Source organism: Miniopterus natalensis, chromosome 4, assembly GCF_054644295.1.
Source record: "Miniopterus natalensis isolate mMinNat1 chromosome 4, mMinNat1.hap1, whole genome shotgun sequence".
Lineage (NCBI taxonomy): Eukaryota > Metazoa > Chordata > Mammalia > Chiroptera > Miniopteridae > Miniopterus > Miniopterus natalensis.
The window spans coordinates 40,015,540-40,026,615 of record NC_142084.1 but is presented as its reverse complement, the minus strand read 5'-3'; the positions used below and the strand labels follow the sequence as shown (position 1 = coordinate 40,026,615).

The 11,076-nt window shown below is 49.6% G+C and overlaps 1 protein-coding gene across 1 annotated transcript; it reads right to left on the bottom strand.

Moving 5' to 3' along the window:
* Positions 1-966: 966 nt before the first annotated feature.
* Positions 967-10,648, bottom strand: REELD1 (reeler domain containing 1). Its single transcript, XM_087815955.1, has 6 exons — positions 10,441-10,648; positions 7,870-8,092; positions 6,068-6,213; positions 2,891-3,191; positions 2,303-2,366; positions 967-1,575 (listed from the first exon to the last, which is right to left on the bottom strand). The coding sequence occupies exons 1-6, from the start codon at positions 10,646-10,648 to the stop codon at positions 967-969; spliced, it is 1,551 nt and encodes a 516-aa protein (XP_087672081.1).
* Positions 10,649-11,076: the final 428 nt, after the last annotated feature.

Sequence of the window (11,076 nt, the reverse complement as noted above, 5' to 3'; positions counted from 1 at the left end):
TATTCAAACTTGTGCTGTGGATCCTCCGTAGTATCTAGGGACTCCGGCTAAACCAAGAGAAGATGGTCTTCATAGAGTCACCAGAGCAGGTGGGCTCCGCGTACGATGCTCTCTCCCTGACACCCCCTGAAAAGACGAGCAGAGGCTGTTCTTCGAGCTGTGCCGGCCTTGTTTTCCTCCAGCCTGACCTTTGGCAAAAGGTAATACCTCTGCTCACTGTTGGGCTACATGAGCCTCTCGTGGGGTGTAAGTGGATGGGAGGTCTCCGCTCCATTTACACCTGATGAAGAGCTTACTGTCCCGCTCTGGTGTTTATGGCCTTGTGTTCCACGTCAGTGTTTTCCCACAAATGTGTCTAATCAAGCTCTCCCAAACTCTTTACCTCCGATTGATTTCCGTGCGGACTGGCTGGACCTCTGAGTTTCCAAGAAGACTGAACATCCTTGCACTTGGCTAGTCCAATAATCAGAGCCGGTTCTGAGCTCCAGTTTTAAAAAACAAAACTTCTGTGGGGGTGGTTTGGAGACAAGAAGCAGAAGCTACAGTTCTTTTTCTTCCAAAAGACTCAACCCCAACATTCCTTTTTTTTTTTTTTTTTTCAAAGAGTTAGAAGAGATGAGACTGACACACGGAGGAGGGACACAGTTTTTATTCCTGTGGGTTCCTTAAGGCAACGGAGGAAGCTCAGAGGCCAGGGGAGTCTAGTTAATGAGCAGGTTATACAATATTCATTTTGTTGAGTTTAACTCTTCAAACAGAACGTCTAATTGTGAAAAGAAAAAACAGCAGCTAAATGCAGATGTTGAAACAACAAAGCTCGGGAAGGACTCACGGCTTCCTCCACTAACCTCGTGCCGACAGCAGCCCAGCGGATCCCTCGGCTCATCAGCGATTCTCATCAGCTCTGTTCTGAGACAGTCTACAGGGTCTAAGGAGGCCACTGAGAGGCCTGGGACCACAGGCTTCTCAGAGGACTGCTTTCTTGCTCCCCACAGAGGGAGTGATCCAGTTGTGTCTGTCTTCAACCAAAGCACAGCTGTTCTCCCCAATGTGCCTGACACGCACAGTCTCGCCCCCGTTGCTTCCAGCAGCAGCATCCCCGCCGTGCTCCCTGAAGGACACCTCTGTCCGCCTGTGGCAATATTGGGTGTGCAGGTAGCAGAGGCTAGCAGCCAAAACCATGCCCAAGGTGGCCGAAAGGCAAAGCAGGGCTCCTAGTTGGGGAGTCCGGAGCTGGATCCCCAAAGGGGCACTGGCTCCCTCTTGCCCAGCCTCGGGCCTTGGGTGGGTCTTCCTGGGAGGGCCCACTCTGCCTTCTCCATTTCCCTCCCCCTCTCTGAGCTCTTTGTGCTTTGACTGAGGCAAGAAGCTGGCAGAGGGCCTGGCTGCCTCCAACTGGCCAGTAGCAGTGGGTGGCCCCGGAGAGGCCGAGGTGTGGAAGGCAGGGGTTGGGTCAGCTGCCTCAGCCTCAGTCCTGGCCAGCGCTTCAGAAGGCCAGAGGCGCTGAGGATAGGTAGGGTGGACGGTGTCCAGAGGAGGCCTCATTACCGTCCTGTTAGAGGCCCCCATCTTGTCCTAGAAAAGCAGAGGGGGGAACGTCAGAAGGGCCGGTCTTCACCCAAGCTGCCACTGAACTCTGCAGTCAACCTGTGTTCTTTAATTCCAGGCAGCAGCCGAAAACCCAGTCCTGTGCCCAGGTAGATAAATATGCACTTGTTATTGATGGAGATGGGGTGGCTAATGGAAACCCCGCAGAGAGCATGGAAGCCAGCTACAAGAATAAACTTAGACCAGTACGGGTGATTGTCATTTCTGGTCATTGAAAGCTTTGAGTGTATCTTTTTATGCTAACACCCATGCAAGGGGGACCATTTACTCTGATAAATTTGAGTAAGAATATTAAACCATGTTTTATTTTGTGTTTCTTTAAGACTTCAAAGGAATAGTAACTCAGAGGGTATGTATATTTTATACTGCCCATTGATCTAACCTCTGGGACTATCCATGGTCTTATAAGGCCAATGCTATGAAGGAGGGGTTGGGGGCAGGGAGGTGAGAGGAATTATTAACCAAGCTGAGTGGGAAAACAAATCAGTAAAACCATCAACTTCTACAATTGCTGATAACTTCAGAGACAAAGGCTGGCATCGATTGGTAGAGTGGTGCTGTGTGTATATTATACTCTTGCCTCCTTCTCTCTAGCTTTGGCTACTAGTCTAATAGCTCTTACTTCCCAGCCTGGAACTTCCCACTCTGAGTTCAAAATACCAACCTCACCCCCCATGCACAACTCAGCTGTTACCTGTTCATTCCTATCCAAGGACAGACAAGTTTCTGATGAATCAAAGCTTGGATCATCTTGAGTCCTAGTGGGAAAAATAGAGGTGCTGAGAAGAGGTCACTAAGTACTTAGATCAAAAATCAACTTTTCCTGTCACTGCTGCATATACTGATAAAATCAGATTTCCTTGAAAGATGCCTGAGTTTGGAGTCGAGAGGCTGGAGGGAGGAATGGGGGATGGGTGAATGAGGATGGTAGCAAAGAACTCACTGACTGTTTTTATTTATTATTTTATATAAATGTATATTTATGTATTATAAATTTATATATCTAAAATATAAAACATATATTTATGTTTTATTTTATTTTATTTATAGCAGCATGTTGGAGACCTCACCCTTCCAAGAGAGTACACTTTGCCCAGGTGATTATCATACCCAGCCCTTTTGACCAATAGCCTTTCTACAATCAGAGTTTCTCATACAATTAAGAATAACGATGGTTGAGATCTTTTTCCATCAGACTCCAAGTAGTTTACATTTCCTCAGCACCCTAGTGTTTGGTTTCATCCCACCACCTTATTCACTGGCCCACCCCCTAGCCCATTACCTGTGGTAGGTGCTAAGGCTGGAAGCCAAGCCCTCGGGGGACAATCTCCTAAGGGCCAGGAGCCTCTCCAGCCCATGGACATCCAGAGAGGGTTCTAGGGTTGGGTTGCTGTTCCTGCCGGGTGGCTGGCCATTGCTGACTGCAGTAGCTGTGTGTGATGATGGTCGGAACACAGGCTCTGCACCCCCAGGAAACTCTGATACCTCAGTACTGGCAGGAACAGGATCTAAGCTGTCCTCTTCTGCAGCCCCAGTGAGGATATCTGTGCGCTGCTGTGAAAGAGCGACGGGGAGACTGGGAGCTAAACAGAGGCCCAAAGACACCACAAAGAGAGTGAGAGCATTTCCCTGTATTGATTAGCACCAGCAGCTACAATAACAGGTAAATACTAGAGACTTAATGAGCCTTGAGGACAGACCATTAAGTGTGAGCCACTTAAAAGTGTCAACATAAAAATGACCTGACCAGTAATATAAGCCCTGACCAAGCAGCAAAGCACTCCATTTCTTTTTTTGTTAATCTTCACCCAATAATATTTTTTCCATTGATTTTTAGAGAGACTGGAAGGGAGGGAGGGAGAGGAGAGAGAGAGAAACATCCATGTGAGAGAGACACATCAATTGGTTGCCTCCCACACATGCCCAGACTTGGACTGGGGATCAAACCTGCAACCCAAGTACATGTCCTTGACCGGGAATTGAGCCTGAGACCCTTTAGTGCGTGGGCTGGCACTCTGTCCACTGAGACACACCAGCCAGGGCAAAACACTACATTTCTTAGCTCTTTTTAGAGTAAGACCCTGGACTTCTGGGCTTGTGCATTCCTAAGTCTCCAATCAGACAACATAGAAACCACTGCATTTTTTCTCACCTCGGCCAAGACCTGCTTCTAGCTAGAAAAAAAGTAGAATCTCACAAATCAAAGATATTTAAAAGCCCTCGATCTTTCTTGCCATGTTAGTAACACTCAAAGTTTCCCAGGAGATGATAGTGACTTGAGCCTCTGCTGTGAGGTCATTGCCCTGAGCTGCCCTCCGCTGTCTCGCTTCCCCTTGGTGACCGGCTGACATGACAGCCCAGCGTTGGAAACAGCTGCACACGGTGCAGGGAGCAAGTGCAGGTTTTGCAGTCAGAGTATATCTGGGTTCTGCTCCCCACTCTGCTCATTCCTGGAGGCTGTGGGCAGGTCCTCCCAGAGCATCAATTTCTTCGTTTGCAAAATGGGACCAATAGCAGTGCCAACACCATGCAGTTGAGGGGGCGAAATGGAGTCACTGAAAGAGAAGCATGAAGCCCCCCTGGCACAGACGCACCGTGTGCCGAGGGTCTACTGCCTCGATGGTGACGGTGTTCACAGAAAGTGTTGGCTGGCAGAAGTTTCTCCAGCCAGGGCTCCAACTGGTTTGGGTTGAATCATTTTTTTTGGGGGGGGGGGGGCTGTTACTTTGTTCCAATGACTTATCACTCAAAAACATCGAGACTTAGGTGAAAAACGAAGAAACCTAACACAGACACACAGAGCACAGCAAAAATTCTGGCAGTTTAAAACTCCCCCCTGAACTTTAAATGCATTCAGACATCTGCAGGCCCACTGAGTGCTGGGCACCATCGCAGGTCAGGTGGGTGATTTGTTTCTGAACTGAAATCTAGGAGAGACTCTTAGCTGCCCAAGCTTATCAACTACAGTGTGAGGACGGCTTTAACCAGAGCTGAGGAAGCAGTTACATCTGCCCACCGAGAAGCATGGGGAAAGTTTCACAAAGGAGGCATCTAAGCTGCCCCTTGAAAGACAAATAGGTCACCGTGAGGCACGGTCCCGTTTGAGGAAATGTCAGAAGGCAAAAAACGTAGAGACATAAAAGTAGGTCATGTCAAATGAGGTCAGGTAGGACCCCAAAATGTCCCAAGGGTCTGCTGGGAAATGTCTGGGAAATACAATATGCTGTCTTCCCAATATGAAAATTCATAATTCCTGCTGGCCTACTGAGGTCATCTTACAGTGAAGAAATCTATTTCACTTTGTTAGATGAAGGACACCTCCCCCAGCACACACACACACACACACACACACACACACACACACACACACACTCCTTTTTCCTTAGGGAGTCACTAGGGTTTGTGCAGAGGAAGAGGAAGGAAAACAGGCTGGGGCCAGAAGGGGAGGAATGTGAGCAGCATAGTAAGGAGTTTACCCTGAAGCTGCTCAGACTGGAGTTTTCGACCCCCCAGGGGACAAGGTTCCCAGCAGGGTCAACCATTAGGGAGGTGGCAGGACCCTCCGGAGGCCCCTTCCTGAAGCCTCACTTTTATTCATATTCATGTTTAAAAAAGCATGCTTGGGATTGGAAAGCAACATTTGCATGATTTACAAAGTAAAACTTGAGACGACAGGCACGTGGTGGGCTTGCAGGGTCTTCTTCAGGCCACACTGAGATCTTTCTCCGCCTTTAGGAATATCTTGGTGGGGAGTCGGCGGAGCGGCGCTGGGCACTGGGGAGAAGACAGAGGCTTGGGGCAAGGCAGAGTATGGAGGGCGGCTGGGGGCTAGCCCTGTGCCTGGGTCTGCCCGACTGAGCAAAGTCAGGGATTCAGATCGGATCCTGGGCGGAACACGTTAGCCGGGAATAAAGGAAAGAATAAAGGAAAGTGGGATTGAATGGATTAAAGTGACCCAGGAAAAAAAATCCATTGCCATCAAAACACTCTAATCCCCGATTCTCTTCTTCAACCCAGGCTGCAAAGAGCCATCTACCTGCTGTGGAAAGGAGTAATAAACACTGGATGAGTTTTCATTTAAGAAGAGGAAGGAGAAATAGAATTTCCTTCTTGAGCTCCCTGTAGCTTCAGGGTTTGGAGAAAGCAGCTGCGAGGCTGTGATGCTTGGTAAAGGGGGTGGGCCAGGCGGGCGCTGTTTCCTGGCGCGGGGCCGGAGCTTACTCTCCACCCCGGGGCTCACTGAATTTGGGCCATTGAGCGGACAGGGCCTGTAGCCTCTAACTCAGCAACGGGGCGCGTCCCGCCTGCTAACGGCTGTGTTACCACGTCCCCAAAACTGCTGCAGCCGGCCAGGGAGGGCGTCTATTGCTTGTGTTGCAGAAACTAGTCACTTTGAAGTGAAAATAGATATAGAAACAATGATGCCAACCCGGCTAGTGCGTCCAGTCGCAAGCTGTACCTGGGGCAGGTCCTTCCGCACCCCCAGGCCTCTGTCCAGGGGTGGGCGTCGGGGAGCCGGGCTCCAGGCGGCCGCTCGTCTGCTGAGACACAGCAGATGATTCGATCCCTGCCCAGTAAACAAAATACGACTGGACGACTGATAAACTGTGGGAAAGAAAGCAGGGTGATTGTGGGGTTAGTTTCTCTTAAATGAGGCCGAGGGTCATCCTACTAGAAGGGAGAGAATTAACAAGAAGACAAAGAACAAAAGCCTAAGAGAGTAGACCCAGGGAGAGATGACTGCCTCGCCCGCTGAGCGACTTCATGCCTTTTAAAAAACAAAAACTCAATAGCAGCAAATAATGAAAGTAGGAGAGGGTAAGCACAAAGTAATAAATATAGTCATTAAAAGTCTTATTTTGATGAAAGGGTGTCTTCCTCAACTGTTTAGACTGAAAAGGTTTTATCTTTGACTTTATTAATAACCACTACTGGTATTTTGTTAATTAAATGACAACATCTATTAAAAATGTTATGATTCTATTGTACAGCTGTACAATTCTATCATAATTGCAGATTCTATTGAAAATTAAGGATAAATCATTAATAGCCCAAGTAATGTTTTGAATACATAATACCTTTCTCCAGTAAAAATCAGTTTCATAAACGTTATCTCATTTATTGTCCCCAAAATTTCACCGAGGTAAGGATTATTGGCAAGTATCATTTTTCTCACTATAAATATTCAGAAAGTAGTTATAAAAATGTGATTAATTTTTAGCTGAGGCCATCCAGGGAGTTAAGGAGCCAGTAAGCGTCACGGTGCAGGCCTCACCACGCGAAGGTTATCGTGGGGAGGGACCCAGAGGTGAGAGAGCATGGGGTGTCCCTGGGAGGGGCTTCTAATCAAGTGACTTAGCCCCCCTTTCTGCCAAAGGGAGATAATAGCTTTTAAACCAGCTCCTGTGCAGCACCACATGGCAGCTATGATGGTAAATCTGAAAACGGAGGTGAGACGTTTTGAGAAACAAAAGTAACTGTGCAGGTTTAAGGACCTCACATGCCACGCGCCCCTGCACTGGACCAGAACCAAAGGCACGGCAGGGCGGGGTCACACCAGCAGCCCCGTGGGCACAATCACCAGGGCCCGAGGTTCCCCTCCTTGCGGTTCCGCCCGCTGCCTCAGGAAACCAGGAGGAGATGGAGAGGGGGCGCCCCAGGGTGGGGCCACATCCCTCATCGCTCACGGTCCCCAGTGCCCAGGGGAAGCCTGGGGGAGCCTGGGGTCTGGGGGCCGCCACCCGCGGGCGCAGCCTCCCTCTGTACCTGCAGGGTGGGCCGTAAAGCAGCCGAGGAGGGAAAGAAACACACCCTTTCCTAAGAACAACAACAACGGGGTCCTCTTTCTCTTTAAAGGCAAGTGTCTCATTCTGAGCGGCGAGGTGCTGCAGTCATTGCTACGCCCACCTGGCGGACACGCCAGGGGCAGAGACCTCCCTGGGCTCGGAGGGGCCCCCCCCGTCTGCCTCAGCCTCCCCCCTTCCCGCTCTCTCTCCACCCTCCCACCAGCAGCCCTCTGGCGGGAGCTTCCCCGAGAGGACGCCCACGGTTCGCGTGTGCCCAGGAGGGGGCAAGTCACACGCTGCTGGACCGTGGAGAACGGCAGAGGGGAGCGGGCGCAAATATGTTTAGTCACGCCCTGCACAGGCTCTCTCGTTGGGGCGGCCCAGCGGCCCTGTCCCAGAGGTGGGGAATGGGGGGGACCTGCCGTCTTTTCAGAGGGGAGGCCAGATGCTAAGAAGCAGCGCCTGGCTCTCTTACAGGAATCTGATGTCCCCCACGGGCTGGGCCGGGGCCTTCCACACCAAGGACAGGCTTCTCTTCCGGGACTTGTCAGCGTGGGTGACCGTGTCTGCCTCTTCAAAACAAGCCATCAGTTTGGAATGAGGAGAATGGAGAAGGAAAGTGCCGGCTACTTGATGATCCGACGCTCTCCGGGCCTGAAGCAGAAATCCCATGAAGTCGCGACGGCTCCTCACGGTCACTGCAACGGAAGACAAGGTGGCACATTGGAGGTGAGCACCTGGTGCAGAGCCGCCTGCTGATTTTATAGGGCGTCTCCAAAACTGAAAGTCTCACGCTCAGACCAGCCCCCAGAAAATGAACAATTCATCAGGGGGAAGCAGAAGTGGATGTGCTGTTTTACACCCAAAATAATTTCCATCTGGATCAGAGATATGTAAAAATCACATACAAAAGAATTAAAAACAATTTAAAAAATTGTTTATAATGCCAAAAGTTAGAAACAGTAAATACCAGCAATGGGACACTAGTTAAACCCACCACATGACATCTAGAAAACAGATTGTCGTGAAATCATTGGAAATAAGCTTATGTGGGGCAACGGGCACACGATGCAGTGCGCAGATGATGTTTTGTTGAGTTGCACACTTGAAGCCTGTATATTTTTGCAAACCAATGTCACCCCAATAAATTCAATAAAAAATAAACTTATGTATACAAGAAAAGATTCAACATGGTTGTTAGGTGAAAAATATACACGTTGAACGGAATGCTTTAATTTGTGTCTTCGTAAGGTTATCCTCATTTGAGATACCACACTTACGTATGCTTATGTGCACAGAAAATTTCTGGAAAAACATACAAGAAACAACAATGGTAGTACCTCTGAGGAATCAAATTCAGTGTCCAGAACAAGGGAAAGGAAAGTCTTACTTTTTATTTTCTACCCTTTATATTGCTTTAATATTTTTAAAACATGTACAGTGGCACCTCGGTTTTCGAATGCCTCCGTGGACGAACATTTCGGTTTCTGAACACCGTAAACCCAGGGGGAAATGCTTCTGTTTCCGAACACGCCTCGGGAGTGGAACATGCCCCACGGCTTCTGCTGAGCGCAAGGTCCTGAGGCCTCGCTGTCGGCTGTGGACCCCTCGGTTTTTGAACGGTCCTTACCTTTAAGCTCACAGATTAGGGTGGGATCCCAGCTAAAAAGCAGCAGTTGAGACGTAGTAACTGACTCTTTGAATCCATGAGGCGCTCTCTTCAGCCCCTTATTATATATGTTGTCTTAGTTCCAATCACAATCCAGTTGTTTCCTCAAGGTCACTGCTTATTTAGAACTCGGTGTCACCGTGTATTGGGTCATTTCTGCAGATCTTCCCCCCTAATACAGTGTTTTGACCCTTACCATATTCATTTCCCCAGCCACAGGACGCCGGTGCCGACGCGTGGATCCCCTTGTGCTGGGATGGCTCGGCACACCCTGGGAGGGGGAGGTTGGAGCCCCCAAGAAGGTGCCCCCTCCTTGAGCAGCCTCTTGCATTTACCCCAGCAAGCTGCACGCATATTACCACCTTCTAGCCGTCAGGACATGACGACGTTTGGGAAACTGTTAGAATCGCCTGAATTTCAGTGTTAGGTGTATGTTGCTGTGGGGGCCAATTATCTTACCCACATACTTTCCCCCCCACTCTTACCAATAGAACAAAATGATTGGATAAAACACTATGTAGAGAGTACATTTTATTTTCATTTATCATCTCTAATTCCCATCAAAAGAGGTAGCAAAAATCAAACTCCGCTGATGGGTTTGAGTTCACCTGTAGCTGCACAGACATTTTTCTGTCCGCACTTAGCTACCGCCTTCAGCGCCTGTCGTGTTCTCTTGTTTTTCTACCTGGCACCTTGGGAGCTTGGTGCAGGGAGGCAGGTGTGACTCTGAAGTGTTTCTGTGGGGGAGAGGGGAACAGGGGTTGATGGAGATGCCCCTGGGGAGTTTCAGGCGGGTTCTCAGAGGCCCCCTGGAGTTGAGCCCGTTGCCCACAGCAGTGACCCGCCCAGCCTCACCCTCTGGCTCCTGGCTGTCTCCTTGTCTCCCTTTCCTCTCTTCTTCATCTGTGCTTCCTGGGGTCACCTCCCAAATAAACCACCTGCACTGGACCTCTTTCTCTGCGTTTGCAGGCACCTGAACTAAAATAGCAGGAATTGCTCTTTTCACTCCCCAAATAATTTTAGTTTCAAAGAGTGAGGGGGAAAAAGTCTATTTTACACATCCAGATACACAGGCTACAGGAAGTTTGTTCAGGGTAACTCCACTTATGTCTTAGAATAAGGACAGATTAATTTTTATAGTAATGCTGTTTGTTCCCTCCTGACTTGTACAGAAGAATATCAATATAGAGATTAGCTATGTGATTTTCATGATAACAAATATTTCATGCTTGTTGTTGGCTACGTAATTGCTTCTTAGGATAAAGCCAAACTTTAGCCCAGGAAACTCCTGGTGGGACTAAGGCAATTTGGAATTTGTCACCGGGGCCCTGACACCACAGGCTCCCTGGGGTGTCTTAAAGCCTCTCCCATACGTACCCGACACCGTGTCACCTGGTGAGTAGGAAGAGCTGCTGGTGTGGATGGTGACGTGGTGCGGCCGGGGGTTCTGAGGCTGGCCTTGGCTGTGCTGGGGCTGCATGTCCTCACAGGCCAGCGAGCTGGCCCCGTGGGAGAAGGCGGCGGAGCAGGAAGCCAGGCCGAGGGCGGCACACACCCAGCCCGAGAGGGCAGCGGCCACCCTCATCCCGCCCTTTCCTGTGTCACAAGAAACAGCAGCTTCAGTCCAGACGCTACATACGAAAACGATACGATGTGCCCGTGAATGTGACCGACCCGAGTCCCCCGCTGCCTTTAAACCCGAGATACCGTGAATGCTGCCCCCAGGGTCGCAAGCCCTCAGGGTCAAGATCAAAGACGCCCCGAGCCATAGGGAGCGTTTCATTCCTAAACTTTTTCCAAAAACCTTTCTTCTTTTAATTTTCTCAAAAGTCCAGACGACTTCTTTTTAAAAAGAAGATTTGAAAAGTCAAAGAAATAAGGCGAGAAAATAATGGCACCCTACTGCGAACTCCTTACAAGCTGCGTGATCCCCCAGGTCAGCGGGCGATAGCTGTGAAATGCATTGTTGCTGCAGTGAGACACCAGCGCTCCACCCCGGTCAGGCAGCCTGCG

Coding starts and splice junctions, on each gene's coding strand:
- REELD1 (XM_087815955.1), bottom strand. CDS start 10,648: ATGAGGGTGGCCGCTGCCCTCTCGGGCTGGGTGTGTGCCGCCCTCGGC. Junction 8,093..10,440: donor ACCAGGTGACACGGTGTCGG/GTACGTATGGGA, acceptor CTTCCGTTGCAG/TGACCGTGAGGAGCCGTCGC. Junction 2,367..2,890: donor AGCCTTAGCACCTACCACAG/GTAATGGGCTAG, acceptor TTTTCCCACTAG/GACTCAAGATGATCCAAGCT.